The sequence below is a fragment of the Leopardus geoffroyi genome, chromosome C3 (genome assembly GCF_018350155.1).
Source record: "Leopardus geoffroyi isolate Oge1 chromosome C3, O.geoffroyi_Oge1_pat1.0, whole genome shotgun sequence".
NCBI classification, from domain to species: domain Eukaryota; kingdom Metazoa; phylum Chordata; class Mammalia; order Carnivora; family Felidae; genus Leopardus; species Leopardus geoffroyi.
This window is the reverse complement of record NC_059338.1, coordinates 2,711,727-2,728,983: the sequence shown is the minus strand read 5'-3', so window position 1 is coordinate 2,728,983 and position 17,257 is coordinate 2,711,727. Positions and strand designations below refer to the sequence as shown.

At 58.0% G+C, this 17,257-nt stretch overlaps 2 protein-coding genes across 3 annotated transcripts in view; one reads left to right on the top strand and one right to left on the bottom strand.

Annotated features, from left to right (window-relative positions):
* Positions 1–16,544, bottom strand: part of LOC123585923 (SLAM family member 9-like) — a 44,170-nt gene extending 27,626 nt beyond the window's left edge. The window contains exons 1-6 of one of the 2 annotated variants that reach the window (XM_045454659.1): positions 16,209–16,543; positions 14,554–14,952; positions 13,888–14,184; positions 12,401–12,542; positions 12,105–12,187; positions 11,222–11,847 (exon numbers count right to left, since the gene is read on the bottom strand). In XM_045454659.1, coding sequence (XP_045310615.1) covers positions 12,148–12,187; positions 12,401–12,542; positions 13,888–14,184; positions 14,554–14,952; positions 16,209–16,281 — 951 coding nt within the window. In that variant the 5' untranslated portion in view covers positions 16,282–16,543 and the 3' untranslated portion in view covers positions 11,222–11,847; positions 12,105–12,147. Of the gene's footprint in view, positions 1–11,221; positions 11,848–12,104; positions 12,188–12,400; positions 12,543–13,887; positions 14,185–14,553; positions 14,953–16,208 lie in introns of those variants that run through there. The other variant, XM_045454660.1, reaches the window with a different exon arrangement.
* LOC123585924 lies at positions 2,973–3,881 on the top strand. Its single transcript, XM_045454661.1, has one exon. It carries the CDS (start codon positions 3,038–3,040, stop codon positions 3,725–3,727), a length of 690 nt encoding a protein of 229 aa, XP_045310617.1. The 5' UTR covers positions 2,973–3,037; the 3' UTR covers positions 3,728–3,881.
* Positions 16,545–17,257: the final 713 nt, after the last annotated feature.

Genomic DNA, 17,257 nt, shown 5'->3' with positions numbered 1-17,257 from the left:
GGAAAACTAGCCAGCAAGAAGTCCTGGGTACAAGGGGCAACTGGTATGAGCCAGTATTCATGGACTACCCGAAGAACAGTAGATTTGGGAACGAGCCGGGTATCCCACTCCTTTATGGTAATACCAGAATGCCCCTACCCGCTGTTAGGATGGGACTTACTGACCAAGATTGGAGCTCAGATAACTTTCAGACAAGGGGGGCCTCAGGTCACCGATGGCAAGGGCCACCCCATCCGGGTACTGACCGTGAAACTGGAGGATGAATACCTCCTCCACCAGGAGGCGCTCCCGAGAGAGGATAATATAGACAGATGGCTACAAGAATTCCCCTCGGTTTGGGCAGAGACGGGGGGATGGGACTAGCCACTCACAGGACCCCAGTCCTGGTAGAGCTCAAGCCAGGAGAGAGTCCGGTAAGGATCAAACAATACCCCATGTCTCAGGAGGCCCGGAAGGGGATCCAGCCACACATCCGGAGACTACGAAGCCTAGGGGTACTAGTTCCTTGCCAGTCTGCCTGGAACACCCCCCTACTGCCGGTCAAAAAGCCTCACACAAACGACTATCGACCGGTACAAGACCTCCGGGAAGTAAATAAGAGGGTCGCGGACATACACCCAACTGTCCCCAACCCATATACTCTCTTGAGCTCCTTGGCGCCCTCCAGGGTCTGGTATACTGTACTAGATTTAAAGGATGCCTTCTTCAGTCTGCCGCTGGCACCCCAGAGCCAACCCTTGTTCGCCTTCGAGTGGCATGATCCGGAGGAGGGCTACAGTGGGCAACTCACCTGGACACGGCTACCTCAGGGATTCAAAAATTCACCCACCATCTTCGACGAGACACTACACGAGGACCTGGGTGAGTACAGAAGGGAGCACCGTGGCCTCACCCTCCTGCAGTATGTAGATGACATCCTGATTGCTGCCGACACAGCCAAAGACTGTGAGCGAGGACCTGCTGGCTACCCTGGGGGCCTTGGGGTACCGGGCATCCGCGAAGAAGGCTCAGATATGCAGGGAGAGGGTGAGTTACCTGGGATATATCCTGGAGGGCGGACAGCGGCGGTTATCAGATGCCAGAAAAGAAACTGTCCTAAAGATCCCTACTTCCACCTCCCGAAGAGAAGTGAGGGAATTCCTAGGATCAGCAGGCTACTGCCGCCTCTGGGTTCCAGGGTTTGCTGAGATCACCAGGCCCCTATATGAAGCTACCAAAGAGGGGAAAACATTTAAATGGGCTGAAAAAGAAGAAACTGCCTTTAATCGGTTAAAAAAGGCCCTCTTAAGTGCCCCAGCCCTGGGCCTACCAGACACTATGAAGCCCTTCCACCTCTTTGCAGACGAACATAAGGGAATAGCAAAAGGGTTTCTAACTCAAGGCTTAGGCCCCTGGAACCGCCCAGTGGCTTACCTGTCTAAGAAACTAGACCCAGTGGCTGCCGGCTGGCCGCCATGCCTAAGAATTATTGCGGCGACAGCACTCCTAGTCAAGGATGCAGACAAACTGACCCTAGGACAGGAGATCTGGATCACGACCCCACACGCCATTGAAGGGGTCCTGAAACAGCCTCCGGATAGATGGATGAGCAACACACGTGTGACTCATTACCAGAGCCTCCTACTCAACCCTCCACGGGTGCGGTTCCACCCCAGTGTGGCCCTCAATCCTGCAACCCTGCTGCCTGACCCTGACCTAGGTGTTCCACTACATGACTGTGCGGGAATCCTGGAACAAGTACATGGATTCCGGACGGACCTGACCGACCGGCCCCTCCCCGATGCCGAGGCTACTTGGTTCACTGATGGCAGCAGCTTTGTGCGGGACGGACACAGGTATGCGGGTGCAGCGGTGGTCACTGAAATGGACACTGTATGGGCGGAGGCTCTACCCTCCGGAACGTCAGCCCAGCGAGCAGAGCTCATAGCCCTCACCAAGGCGCTGATGCTGGGAGCTGGAAAACGGCTTAACATCTACACAGACAGCCGTTATGCATTTGCCACAGCTCATATTCATGGGGCAATTTATCAGGAGAGGGGGTTACTGACAGCAGAAGGACGGACTATAAAAAATAAGCAGGAGATGGGGCGCCTGGGTGGCGCAGTCGGTTAAGTGTCCGACTTCAGCCAGGTCACGATCTCGCGGTCCGTGAGTTCGAGCCCCGCGTCGGGCTCTGGGCTGATGGCTCGGAGCCTGGAGCCTGTTTCCGATTCTGTGTCTCCCTCTCTCTCTGCCCCTCCCCCGTTCATGCTCTGTCTCTCTCTGTCCCAAAAATAAATAAACGTTGAAAAAATAAATTAATTAAAAAAATTAAAAAAAATTAAAAAAAAATAAGCAGGAGATACTTAACCTGCTTACAGCCTTATGGCTTCCTGCCAAGCTAGCCATTATCCACTGCCAAGGGCACTAGAAAACTGATAACCCGGTAGCTAGAGGTAATCAAAAGGCTGACCAGGCAGCCAAGGCAGTAGCCCTTACTCCAGTCCCCACCATGACCATACAACTACCAGACCCGGGAGACCCAGTTTTACCAGACCAGCCCAAGTACTCCCAGGAGGAGTTACAGCGGATCAAGAAACTCCCCATGGCCCAGGAGATAAAGGGATGGTGGTATACACCTAACAAGGAGCTCGTGCTGCCAGACCGGCTCGGAGTCTCAGTATTAGAGCATATGCATTGGTCTACTCCCATGGGGGCCCGAAAATTAAAAGACTTAATCCGACATGCCAGAATCAAGATTCACCAACAGGACACCAAAATAGAGCAAGTTGTATCTTCCTGCAAGACCTGCCAACTCACCAATGCGAGAGCCACATCAAATGAAAAAGGAACCAGGCTCAGAGGCACCAGACTGGGAGCCCAATGGGAAGTCGACTTCACTGAAGTCAAACCAGGAAAGTATGGTTTTAAATATCTTTTAGTATTTACAGACACCTTCTCTGGCTGGGTGGAGGCATACCCAACCAAGCATGAAACGGCTCAGACGGTGGCTAAGAAGCTACTAGAAGACATCTTACCCAGGTATGGTTTTCCTGCCATGGTAGGATCAGACAATGGACCAGCTTTTATCTCCCAAGTAACACAGGCAGTAGCCAAGGCGGTGGGGGCGAACTGGAAATTACCTTGTGCTTATAGGCCCCAGAGCTCAGGACAGGTAGAAAGAATGAATAGAACCCTAAAAGAGACCCTTACCAAATTAACCATGGAGACTGGTGGGGACCGGGTGACTCTCCTACCGTACGCCCTTTACCGGGTTAGAAACACTCCTTACACTCTGGGTTTTACTCCCTACGAGATCATGTTTGGCAGGCCACCCCCTGTTATTCCCAGCCTTCGAGCTGAACTTACTGCTGAGTTTAAAGATCAAGAACTTTTTCTTTCCTTGAGAGGGCTCCAGAGGGCGCATGAGGACATTTGGCCGCGCCTCCGTGCCATCTACGAGGCTGGCCCGACCCCGACACCTCATCAGTACAGGCCGGGAGACTGGGTCTACGTCAAGAGGCACCACCGAGAGACCCTCGAGCCGCGCTGGAAGGGACCCTACATCGTGGTGCTGACAACCCCCACTGCTCTCAAAGTAGACGGCATCGCGACCTGGGTCCATCACACCCACGTTCGGCCAGCGGACCCCTCCTCGATCCGGAAGGACTTCGTCACGCGATGGGCCATCAGTCGGGACCAACACAAGCCGCTCCAGCTCAAGCTACAGCGCATTCGACCCACATAATATTGGTAACTCTGTCAACTCTGCTTGTCATTGCTCATGCTGCCGGGAGTCCCCACGCCCCCCAGAACATCGCCTGGCAGATCATAGACACCAGCTCGGGGACAATACTTAATCAGACCTCCCAGAGCCACCCCAGGGACACATGCTTCCCAGAACGTAGCATAAGACCTCCAAACTCTGTTCCCCTTGTCACCATAAATGCAGCCGGTCCCATGATTGGGTCCCTAAGCTACGTGACAAGGGGGGAATGAAAGGGCGGGCCTACGCCAGCGGCTCCATCTTGTTCTGTGTCCTTCACCTAGACCACGCCTCCTCCCTTTGAGTGACCTCCCGCTCACCCATTCAAGCTTCCTGATCAAAACACGCCCAGCGACCTGCGTGGCGGGACTCTGACCCTTCCCCAGCCAATCGGCCGAGGCCACGCCCCTTCCCCAGCCAATCGGCTGCCCCTAGACCCCTATAAAACCTTTGTGCTTTTGAAACTCTCTCTCTATCCCTGGTATCTCACCGCTGCCTCGGTGCAGGTAGGGGACTGAGCTCGAGCTAGCTCAAATAAAGGCTCTTTTGCTTTTGCATCCGACTCGGCTCCCTGGTGGTCTTTGGGGATCACGAATTCTGGGCATAACAAAGGTAGTCAGCCTATGGCTGGGAAGTCCTTTCTGGGGATGGGGAAGCCCATCCTAAGGCTTTGGACGACCATCGCAGGTCACTCAGCAGGGAGGAGCAGGGACTGGACTCCTAACCGTGATCTCTGAGACCCAACATCCCAGCCCCCGTCCCTTCCCACCGTTGTGGCCTCCAAGAGTCACCCCGTCCACTCTGGGCTCCCCGACCTGCTCTGCGCTCCTCGGACAAGAGAGCATCAACACCGTCTTCTTCCCCCGCTCCTGTCCCGTAACGGGGACGGTCCTTCAGAAGGCTCAGTCCCCGGCCTCGCGGTTAGAAACTCCTCGGACAGAGGCCCCACCCGGGCAGCTCACCACTGGTCACTTTGGCGTGATGGGGAGCAAGTCGGCAATGCCCCTGTCCCTGTCCCTGCACCCCCGGGGAGCGCCTCGGGGGAAGAATGTCTGCTCACCAAAACCACTGTGTGGGGGACAGGGCCCAGGGCCCCGGAGGGAACCCCCAGCAGCTGCAGGTCAGGGACACGGGAGGGGCCGCCAACACACGTGCCACGCCGGCACCCCACCACGGACATTTCGACCCCACATACTGATCTCTGTCACTCGCCGCCGTCCTGGGCAGCAAGAGCTAACGTCACCCGTGCACAGCGTGTCTGGTTTCTGCGGTTCCCAGGCTCGGTCCCTGCGAGAGGCGGCGGATATCGAGATTAGCATCCATTTTACAGATGAGTAACGTCGGGGCCCATTTAGGGTATTTGATGAGCCCACGGTCTGGAAGCCGGGACATGGCGGGGCCAGGCCCACATCTCAGGCTCATAGGCCACTGGTCTGTCCAGACCTCAGTCCCTCCTGACCTTGAGAAGCCCCACTGGAGGGGAAGGGGGAGGGAGGCCAGGCCTGCCCCCGGACAGCCTCTCTCCTTTTTCACACCCCCAGGCAGAGGAAACAGGCCCTGTGGTTGCCACTCTGCAGGCTCTGAGGTTCACAGAGGCCCCTGCTGACCACAGCCACCCCCCTACACTGCCTGTGTCACACGTGGGCCAGCGCCTCCAGCCCTGCTCACCGTGGGGCTTGCTTCTCCCACGTTCGGCCACGTCCCGAAATTTTGGAAGCAGACTGGGAGCAGCTAACATACATCATGTGCCTCAGCCCAAGGACTCAGAACCCTGCCCGCATTCCTCTCTACGGGGGAGGGGAGGGAACACGCTTTCCAGAAACAGGGCACAGAGGGAGCCAAGGTGCAGGGTGGGTGTAGGGACAGGTGCTCGGGCTCACGAAGGAAGTCTTCCCTGAGCCTGGACACGTGCCTGCTGCTGGGGACGGGGTCTGGGGGCCGTGATGGAAGCGGTCGGGGCCTCGACAGGGACCAGAGCACCTGCCCCTCCAGACACGGGTGACAACCAGAAACAGTGTGCCAGCAGCAACCGCCTGATGGAGAACGAGCACACAACCGCCTGTCTTCCCAGAGGGGCTTGGGGCTCAGCAGTCGCACCAACGGAGCTCCAGACAACTCGCCAACGTTCTTCAGACAAGCCACCCACGTGTTTCAGTGGGGCGATCGTGTGTCCTCCAGAAACCCTGCGGCTTCTCATGTAGCAACCTACGTGTTGGCTTGACTCTGGGACCTGGTCTTTCCTGGAGCTGCTCTGCCTCCCATAAGTATAGAAAACAGACTTGGGTTCCTTTACTTTAGACTACTTTGTTCTAAATTGCCCTCAGCAGCTTGGAAGGTATGCATGCTATTGTGTCGGTACAAGGGTTTGGTCTTTACTCTGTGTCCCAGTAAGCAGGAAGACGGGGTCCACCTGGGCAGATGAGTGTTAACGGCCTAGCTGCTATCAGTCCACAAAATTCCTTTTTTCCATTGACTTCTGATTCCAAAAGAAACTGAGCCCAACACCCACTCATGATGATAAACTCACAGGAAACTAGGAACAGAGGAGAATTTCTTCAACTTGATAAAGATCATCTCCACAAATACCACAGCTACCATCATACCTAGTGCCTACAGGCAGGAAATGCTTCCTCTAAGGCCAGGAACCAGGAAGGATGGCTCCTATCCACACCCTCTCTCAGGGTTGTACATGAAGTCCTAGCTGACACAATAAGACAACAAAATGCAATAAAAGGTACACTGACTGGAGAATGAAATAAAACCATCATTGCACACATGTGACGTGGGTTTCCATGTACAACGTCCAAAAGAATCGACACAACAAGAAGTACTCTGCATCTGATGACGGATGATAGCACGGTTACAGGAAACACAAGGTTTCTACTCGACGTTCAAAGACTCACTTACACACCAGGAACGAAGAAATGGAATTTTAAACTGAATGCACGGTACCGTTTACACTGACAACGCAAAAGTGAACTGTTGAGGCATAAATATTACAAAATATGCAAGGAACTTTATGAGGAAAACTACAAGTCTCTCATAAACAAAATCAGAGAACAACTAGGTACATGGGGAGATAGACCATGTTCATGGATAAGAAGGCTCAATATTGTCTAGATATCCAAATTCCCAACTTGATCTATACATTCAGTCAACCACAATCTGCAGCCCAGCACGTTATGTTGTAGACATCGGTCACGTGATTCCGCAGTTTGCATGGAGAGAAAATGACCCAGAGGAGGCCACACTATGTTGCAGAAGAGCCAGTTGGAAGACTGACACCCCCTCCTTCAAGACCTCCTACACACTTACAGCCATCAAGACACCACGGATTTGGTGAGAAGAACCAAACAGATCGTGCAACAGGATAGAGAGCTCAGAAATAGACCCACGTATAGACGGTGAACTGATCTTTGACACGGAGCAAAGGCAATACCATGGACGAAAGACAGTCTCTTCAACAAATGGTGCTGGAACTACCAGACGTCCACGTGCTAAAAAAAAAGAACTGAGACACACGGCTCACACCCTTCCCAAAAACTAACTCAGCGGATCAGGACCTCTATATGAACGAAGAATTGGGAAGCTCCGACAGGACAACATAGGAAAATCTAGATGTTCTTGGGACCGGTGAACACGTTTCAGAAAGACACAAAAGGCACGATTCGTGAAAGAAAGATGACGTAAACAGGAATTCAGTGAAATGAAACAGTTCTGCTCTGCAAAGGCAATCCCGGGAAGGAAAAGACAAGCCACAGACAGGGAGAAAATATCTGCAGAAGACACAGCTGATAAAGAAGTATTAGCCAACATATATAAAGAACTCTCCAGACTCAACATTAACAAAACAAACAACCCAATGAAAAGAGGCCCAAGGCACTAACAGACACCTCACCAGAGAAGACACGCTGATGGCAAAAAGCACAGGAGAGATGCCCCTCATCATATGTCATCAGGGAATAAACAGCTAAATCCCAGACAATGGGTCGTCACCCAGCACTAAAAAGAAATGAGCTATCAAACCACAACAAGACTTGCGGGGAACGTAAATGCCTGTTACCACATGCAAGACGCCAATCTGAAGAGATTACACACTGTATGATTCCAGCTACATGAGGTTCTGGAAAAGGCAAGTCAATTTTTCAAGTCTATTTAAATATTTTCAGAGACAGAGAGCACCCAGCAGAGAGACAGAGGGAGATGGAGAGAGAGACAGAGACACAGAGACACAGAGAGAGAGAAGCCCAAGCAGCCTCCAGGCTCTCATCACAGAGTCCAATGCGGGGCTCCGACCCCTGATCTGTGAGATCATGGCCTGAGCGGAAATCAAGTGTCGGAAACGTAACCAACTGAAACACCCAGGGGCCCCAAAGGCGAACTTATGGAAAGAGTAGGATTTTTAATCATATGTGTAAAACGTGATCTTTGTCATCGGGAGCCACCTTCCGGAGAGAACACAGAACAATTGATTTCCCGTGTCATTCATTTTGTTTAATTGAACCTAACAAACCTTAGACTACTTTTTTTTGTAGGCTCTGCTCCCAACGTGGGGCTCGATCTCACCACCCTCAGATGAAGAGTCTCGCCCTCCACACACTGTGCCAGACAGGCACCCCTAGACTTTCCCTTTGAATTATTTAAATGTATATTTAGTTTTTTGAGACAGAGAGTGGGCCAGCAGGGGAAAGAAGAGAGAGAGAGGGAGACACAGAATCCGAGGCAGGCTCCAGGCTCTGAGCTCTCAGCGACTCCTCTTCCAGGGAGCAAACCTTCTCTCAGGACCAGGTATCACCCCCATGACCTGCGACCTCAGGGATCCCCTGCGTCCCATCTCCCTCCCCCGGGATCGGCCCTCACCTCTCAGGGTCTGTCTCAGGGGATGGGGCAGGCACCCCACTCTGCCCTCCAGCCTGTTTCACCCCAGAAACCTGGATCAGGACCTCGGACCTCAGACCCAGGATACTCCAGGGATCCCCCTTTCCCAGCGGTCACCCACCCCCTCCTAGCCCCAGATACCCCTCCCACCTCCCCTTCGCAATCAGTCAACAGCCTCAGATCCTCGCCCTCCCCCCTTACCCTCCCCCCCCCACGCACCCCTCCTACCTCGCGACCTCGCCCCCCACCGCTCACCTGGGCTCCTACCTTCCAGCTTTGGCTCCTGATCCCTGACTCCTGGCTGCACATTTATGTCTACACTGCCCCCCTGCCACCTGCCCCCCCTCCCAGTGTGTCTGGCGCTCATCTCCCCCTTCTGCCCTGTGCTGGGTCTGGGCTCCAAGGGACAAGTTCCGCCGCCCCGCCCCCCTCAGCACCACCTGCCCTGCCCCCACCCCCCCAGTCGCTCTGAGCAGCCTCCCTCCAGGCCCTGAGCGCCGGCCACCACCGCCACCTGGCGGCCGAGGACCGAACTGCCTCTGGAGAGTTCCTGCCAAGAAGCCTTCACCATGGGTTGGCCTGCACACACAGGTCATGAGCGCCTACTGTGTGCAGCACAGGGGCAGGGAGAGACAGGGAGCTGAGTCCTCGTCTCAGAGGAGCTCCCAGGCTGGCGGAAGCAGTTCAGGCCTCGGGAAGCAGGTCAGTCCCGCGGACGGAGCAGAGTGGGGACATCTCGCCTCACCGGGGAGCCCGGCCATCGTCATGGAGGGTGGGGGGTGCGGGGCACAGGCCTCGAGCGTCCCCCGCGTGCAGGGCCCTGTGCAGGGGGCTCCGCGCCTTCTCCGGGACCCCCTGTGGCTCCGCGGTTCTCTCCTCCCCACCTGCTCTACAGAGGTGCCGGCACCCGCACCAGGACTCGCGGGAAGAAGGTCGGGATCGAGTGGGAGGGGCCGCAGATGACAGACCACAGGCTCTGTGACCGGCCTTGTGTGCACCCCCAGAACAGGCCAACTCGGCCATCCCGTTCCTGCTGCCTAGGGAGGTGGTCCAACTGGAGAGAGGCGGGCAAGGGCTCACGTCTGGGGACGGGGACATTGGAGTTTATAAGGACATAGGGAGACTCCTGGGGGCCGGATGCAGGGTGCGCAGTCAGCTTGTCCCCCGCGCTCCCTGGGGCTGGCCCTTGTCTGTCCCTCTTGTGTTTGCCGCTGCGGGTCCCCGGGGGCTCATTGGGAGCCAGGGAACAGGGGGTGGGTGCTGGGGGTGAGGGCAGAGAGCAGGGAAGAGTGGGGTGACAGGCGGCCCTTAACCTGCCAGAACCGCTGGGAAAGGTGCCATGGCCCCACCCCCACTCACAAGTTGTCCCTCTCCAAGGGCCATAGCCCAGGAAGGGGAAACTGAGGCACCAGAGAACAGGGCCGGCTGCCAGGTGCCCCCCTCTCCTGCCCCTCATTCCTGGGTGTCCTGGATGAGAGTCGCGTGGAGGACGCCCCCCTCCGGCCCTGCTCCGTGGACACACTGGGTTTCCGGGGCGGAGAGGGGGGGTTGCTGCTGCCACACCCCCTGATCAAGGCTGTAGGTCCGGGCCACACCCGCCTGCACACACCTGCTGGGAGAGCAGAGGCGGCCCACACCTCGTCCACCTCAATGCCGGACAGCTGACAACAGGGACGGGCAGGACAGGGCGATGCAGGTGGAGGTCGGCACCGAGTCTCTCCCACCCGTGAGCCCAGCGCCTCCTCTCTCTCCTGCCCCCACCCGGCCTGGCTCTCTGGGCCTTGACCCTCCCCTGCAGATCTGAAGTTTGGTGTGTCTTACTAGCTGGCCCGAGGCGAAGAATAAAGCATCTCTCAGGCTGACTGTGCCCTGTGTGCAGAACAACCAGTGTCCCTGGGCCTGAGATCCCAGAGCTGGGGGTGGGGTGCCCTCAGGGTCCTCAGTCTTTCCTCTTTAGATTCTTCCTTCCTCTGCCTGGATTCTGCTGCTAGGTCAGCCCCCCAGGCCCCCCGATGCTGGGAAGGGGGCGCCCACGGGCCGGCCCCACAGGTAGGTCCCGGGGACGAGGCGGTACCGGGTTCTGGTCCGCGTTCTGGACCTGCAGGAAACTGGGGCCGAGCGCCAGAGTAGGAGCGAGGACCTCGTGCAGAGACCAGGGCACATACGGGGACACACGGGCTGCCGGTGGTGTGGACGCCAGGGGGGAGTGAAGAGGGAGCAGAGGGGACCTCCAGGGGTTGCTGAAGCCAGTGGGCGGACGGTGGACCCGAGGGAGCTGGAAAGGTCACCAGAGCCCATGGAGGAGCCGGGGAGGGGGAGGGTCCCCGTGTGGCAGGAATCGGGTTTCCCACAGGTGACTGTGCCTCCGAGAGCCCGTGTTCATCAGGCGGCCGCGTGAGGGTGTCGGCTCAGGACTGGAGACGCGGGCTCAGCACAGCCAGGCTCCGGCCTCAGACTTAGCCGGAGTCACCGGGGGGAGAGGTGGTGGCAGGGGAGAGACGAGGGCTCCGGGGGGACCAGCAGAGGATGGGGGGGTGGGGGCAGTAAGAGAAGGAGAGGGAGGGGCCGGGGGTCCTGCTGTGAGCGGAGTCACAAGGGTCAGAGTGAAAACAAACTTTTTCAAATTAAACCTGAAATTACAAAGCCATAATAGGTCTGAGACAAATTTCATCTGTTTTTTTTTTTTTTAAAGTGGTTATTTGCACATATATTGGGGGAGAGAGACAGAAGGAAAATGCACATAGTGACAATTGGCTGGTGGTGAACCGGTCGAGGCTGGAAGTGGAGACTTCATGTCGATGGGTCCCAGAGGCCGAGGGTCCGGACAGGACGACGGACGGGGCACACACGTGGGGAGAGTGGGCTCCGTTTACAGTTGCCAAAGGGGCTGAGGCTGAGCGGAACCGGACCACAGCTTTGGACTCGATTAACGACGAAGGTCCCCCTCGATCTGCCGCGATGTGTGTCTTCTGCTCAACTTGTGCACGACGTGTCCGCATAGAGATTCACGGAGGTTGGATGAATCCGGTCCCTGCTGAGAGCAGTCAGAGGGGGAGGGGGCAGGACCAGGGCCTCAGGCATCACGCGCACTACAGAGGTGTCGGGGGGAGGCTGGATTCCCTGCTTCTTCCAGTTAAATCACCCTCAAGACCTGGCCTGGGTGGCGGACCTCACTGTAGACTCGTGAGCGGTGTCTCCTGTTCGAGATGTGGTTCCCCCGAACCCTGGAACGCAGACAGAGGGTTCCTGCCACAGCTGAGGGACACAGAGGCCCCAGAGGGACCCACACAGATGCGATGCCGCTCACGTGACCTCCCCCCGAAGCGCCCAGCACTGCACGGAACCCGTGTTAACTCCGCACTGTCTGGAGAGGGATACAGAGGCAATGAGGCCAGAGACTGCTGATCCCTGGGTTTGACAAATTCACACCCAGGCACCGGGATGCAGGAGAACCCAGGCTGACCTCCTCTCCTGGACTCACCTCATCTCTGCCGTCTCCTGTCTCGTGTTCTCTTTCATTGACGCTAACAACAGAGTCTAAACCTTTCTGTTCTGATCCTGCCCCTGAGACACACACAGGTCGAACTTGCATCTGAACGTCAGAAACGTGTACCCTCCCCACCACCATGACCCCCAAGATCATGCCCACACCCACCCGCCTTCTGCAGTGATGTTCCCTGAGTAGGAAAATGCAGGAGAAAGGGAGACGAGGGTCCCAGGGGAAGGGAGGTATGTGTGCACAGGAAGGCAAAATGCACCTGCCTCTCCCAGGCCTACCTGTCACACATCAGCCATATGCGCGCCGTAACCCCGATGACCAGAAGCAAGACCACTAAAGCTCCCACGATCAATCCCACGTTGACACCAACAGTCGCCAAGATGTCTGGCAGCCGGGCAGACCCGTCCAGCCCAGGTGGACCTGTTTGCCTCCCACACAGACAGTGAAGAAGGATGAGACAAGAGACAACGTCACATGCCCGTTGCCAGGTCGTGGAGACGTGTGAAGGGACCCGGTCTCGGCTGGAGAGGGGGGAACACGGCAGGTCCCGTTGCTCAACCAGCACCGGGCCCCTGCTTGGGGCCGGGGTGCTGAGAGGGACAGGACAGGGTCCAGGCGCTTCAGCGGCTCAGCCGTGGGGGGAGGGCTGGGAAAAGGCCGAAGGCAGCCAGCCAGGGCCATGACGGTGCACTAGAGGTTCACAGCCGGGACACGGGTCTCCAGGGAGGGCTTCCCGGAGGGGAGGGCCGAACTGAGTTGAGGGAGGAGCCGGAGGGAGGAGGGTGAGCGGGAGGCAGGAGGCTCCTCCAGAGGGTTAGGGGTCACTGAGGGACGAGCTTCCCCGGGGACTCAGGGATGCTGAGGCAGCAGGGGGACGATGCGGTGGAGGGACGAGGCGGCACACAGGGAAGCCGGTCGCTGCTCACTCGGGGACACGCTGACGGTGAGCAAGTCAGGTGGGGAGGCCGAGGTGGGACAGGAAGGCAAACAGAAGCAGCCACGGCCCCCCCCTCCGGTGCCCTTGGCCACAGCATCAGCTCTCGGTGGGGGGGGGGGGGGGGGCCCTGTGCTCCCGAGTGGAGGCGAGGGGTGAGGGCGGCTCAGGGGGGGCTCCTGCAGGGCCCTGAGCAAACGAGGTGAGGAGCCCCGCTCGAGGTCAGTGCCTGCTGGACGGGTCCCCAGTGTGGGCTCCTGTGGGCCGGCAGGGGTCACACATGGTGGGGCAGCTGCAGGGAGACCGCAAGGGGTCCCTGGACGGGAGTAAGTGGGGAAGGGGAGGACTCCGGCCTGGAAGGTCCGGGGAAGAAGGAGCAGCCTGGCCAGAGGCTGAAACCTGGGGAGCCCAGGACACATCCGGGAATCCAGGCGAGCACGTGGGCGGGAAGCGTGTCCCCGAGACCGGAGACGGGCACACGAGCCCCGACGCCTGAGCCCTGCAGGCCGCGGCTGGCTCGGCCTCCCTCAGGTGGCACCGACCACTGACCCTCCCCCCTCGCTTGCTGGAAACCTCCCGGGACACACAAGGACTGAAGGATGAGGCAGGGGTGAGGTACCCGAGGGGGCTGCCTGGACCAGCAGGGGTGAGGGGTGCAGAGGAGCAGGAGAGAGACACCGAAAGGCACAAGCAAGCGGGATGTGCCTGCCAGCCTCCTGGACGGGTGACGGTGGCAGGAGGTGGCCTAAACATGGGGGACAGAGCCCGGAACCCTCACCCAGGGGGACCTGAGCTCCGGGAGTCCCCTCCCCTCTGACAGGATGCACTCACCGTGGGCACAGACTTCCCCAAGGTCCCGGGTGGCAGTTTTCCGGTCCCCCGGGTTGCTGACCACACAGGTGATGCTGGGGCTGGGCTGGCTCAGGGGCAGCTTCAGAGCCAGGGTCCAGGGGTTGGGGGCTGGTCGTGGGACCCCTCTCTGCTCCAGCTCCCTGAGGAGGACCTTGCTCTCCCAGGACACATTCACGTCCTCTCTGGTTCCCGGGGCATGGCACTCCAGGGTGACATTGCACCAGTCTGGTGTGACGGATGGAGTCTCGCCCAGGATCTGGGGGCGGGGCACGGGCTCTGGGGCCCGAGGGACAAGAGGACACGGGGTCAGGTGAGTGGGAACCATCATGCTTCATGCTTTCTCGGGCGGAATCTCACTGTCGCCCTGGCATCCTCCCCCAAGGATGGTGAATCCACTTTACAGATAAGACAGACTTGACCCAAATACACAGCGAGTGGCTATGAGGACAGGAGCCATTGCGTGAAGCCTCAGGCGTGATCTCGGCTCTGCCTCGACTTGTGGTGAACACACTGCGTCCAGTTTCAAGGGAGAAGCCAGAGCCTCAAGTCTGGGGTCTGGAAGGGGTCCTGCGAGGGGGGCCAGGGACACTCCCAGGGACAAAAGAAAGGGGGTAAGTATGTATTGGGGGAGGAGCCACCACCTACCGTAGACAGTGAGGTGGAAATACCGGTTCGTTTCTCTTCCTCCAGTTAAGGAGACTCGAGCCCAGTACTGCCCACTGTCCTGAAGGGTCAGGTTGTCAATCCTCAGGGTCGTGGTGTTGACCACATGGACCCTCTTCTCGAGCTTGTCCTGGAAGTTGACCCATGTTGGAACATCTTCCCCAGGAGACACGTGCAGCATGATCGTGTAGTTTCTTCCAGATTTAATGGCCCAAGAAATCTTCTCCAGCTTGACTCCTGGAGCTAATTCTGGACGTCTGGTCACATGAAATGGCACAGAACCACCTTGAGTTCCCTTCAGAGAAACTATGTTTCCAGAATCCTCCACTTGAGATCCAAGTGTTCCAGAACCGTTGACCACAGTGCTGAAGGCGCCTAGGGCATTGGAAACAGACACGGTGAGTGTTTTGTCATTGAGAATAAGGAGAAAACCCTAGAACCCATGGCGCTCATGAGTAGACTCCCAGTAGACTCCCTTGACTCTGGGAGGCGGGACAGAGCAAGAATTTGGTGCCATGCTGGAATCAGGTCTTGGTCCTAGTGGGGCGTCCCCTTGAACCCGGTCCTGACCTGCCGTCCCACAGTGTCCTCGCCGCCTAACTCTGAGAGTCTGGACGTGACGACATCACGGATCGAGAGCCCCGAGCACATCTGGGCCGATGCCAAGTGCCCAGCGTAGGAGGCACCTTCCACCGTGGCTGCCCACACGCTGTGGGAGCCCGGGCCCTGGAGTGGGTGCCGCGCCCTGTGACTTGCTCTGGAGCGGAGCTCAGCTAAAGTGATGGCCGTCCCTCAGTGACAGCAGGTCTCACAGGAGTGAGACGTCCGTCTGGCTCACACCCTGTCTCTCGCTGCTGTGACGACCCCAGTGCCGTGTTGGGGGCTGCGCTGTGGAGACGGCCATTGGCAGGGACTGAGGGCCGCCTCGGGCCAGCCGTGTGAAAAGTCCATACACACGGAAGGATCTCATTTAACGTTGCACACGTCCCCTTGTGGACTGGAGCTCTCTCCACGTGTGATGGGCAGTTCGTTTTTCTTGTCTCTACAAACGCTGTCGCGTTGAGTGGCCTTGGATTGGAGACTGTGCACAAGTGGAGGCACATACCCCATCCTCTATGCACACCCACCTGTGCACACCCACCGTACACGGGGGTATATACATCACGCACACACATACACCACACATAGGCGTGCATGCGCTGGGAGAACCCAGTGGGTAAGTCCAGTGCACGAAAGGCAGGTTCGTGTCCTGGGGACAGGCCTGCCTCAGTGCCGTCCTGAGAGCGACCGACACGTAACAACCAAACTTTTTGCCTTCTGCGGAATAGATGAGGGAAAATCCGCTCACGTGATATTTTAACGAGCGTCTCTCCTGCAAAAGACCCTGGTCACAATGTCACATGACTGTTTGATCTGCTTTTCTGTCAGCTGTCAGCCATCCGCTTACAGCCTTTCCCCGTGTTGGCGTTTCCTGTTAGTTTACAGGAGCGAGACCCGTAGGCTCAGAGCCAGATGCCCCCCTCGTGCTCCCTGACAGTTGGTATTTCGGGCTGTTCCCCACAGACATCAGACACACCGGACCCCCGCCTCCCTGCCCCGCACACCGGCCTCCCACCCGGGGAGCCCGGGCCACTCACTGAGGACGAGGCTGCTGAACCCCAGGAGCCGGGAGGCCCAGCACAGGTGGGGGTCTTCTGAGTGGGCTCCCATCACAGGCTGCCTCCTTCAGGCTTGGTCTGGGCCCAGTTGGCCGTGGAGGAAACATCCAGGAGGCAGAGGCAAGAGAAGAGGCGAGCTTCTGCTCAGAACACTCTTAGGCACTTCCCACCCCAAGGGCGGAGCTAACTGTCTAGGACAAGCTGGCTGGTCTAGATAAGCCATTCAGATGCTTCCTCTTCTCTCTGGCACCTGCAGTGACCCTCGGGGAACGATGGTGGAATAAACATAGGAACCCCCCCTGGGTGAGGCACTGTGTGGGAGACGCCCCGTCCTGTGGGCACGACCAGCCTGGTGATCTCAGCTCCCCAGCCGGCACTGCTGGGACCCCTTACCTGTTTCCCTGGGTTCACACTCCACCCAGGCAGCCCTGCTCCCCAGGGCCAGCCGATGGCCAGGCCCAAAATCGCTCAAACCACTGTACCAGGGACACAGTGACCCCCCTGCTTTGGGCCTGTCCTCTGTCTTAACACCATTGAACGAGTCAAATCTCCTTTCTGATTTTCTCTGCACTTAACTGTCGGGTGTCTAAGGAAGACGCTCTGAGCACAAGAACAAAGCGCTTTGTGGGAAGGGCCCACCCCACACCCCAGTGCAAACACGGGCATTTCCCTTTTGCCGGCACCCCAGGCCCTCCGGGTACCCAGACCCGCCCTGCCCCCACACACAAGGCAAACCCCCCTAACAGGACAGCACCCCACCAGCGCGTCCCCCTAAGGCTCTGCCAGCCCTGGGCCCGCTCTCACACACAGGCAGGGGGCAGGGACGGGCTCCTCCGTCCACAGACTCGGCTGCCTCAGACTCACGGCCACCTGCTGAGGGTCAGGCCTCTTCTCCCCAGACGGGGCCCCACGACCTCTGAGAACCTTGTCTCCCGTGGACCCTGGGGGAGCAGCCCCATAACTCCCCGCCGGCCGTGCCCTTTCCCCGCCCACGGAGGCTCCCCCCAGCTGCTCAGAGCCTCGGATCC

What these genes read in the sequence shown, in the direction of transcription:
- LOC123585924 (XM_045454661.1), top strand. Translation starts at nt 3,038, where the DNA reads ATGGTAGGATCAGACAATGGACCAGCTTTTATCTCCCAAGTAACACAG.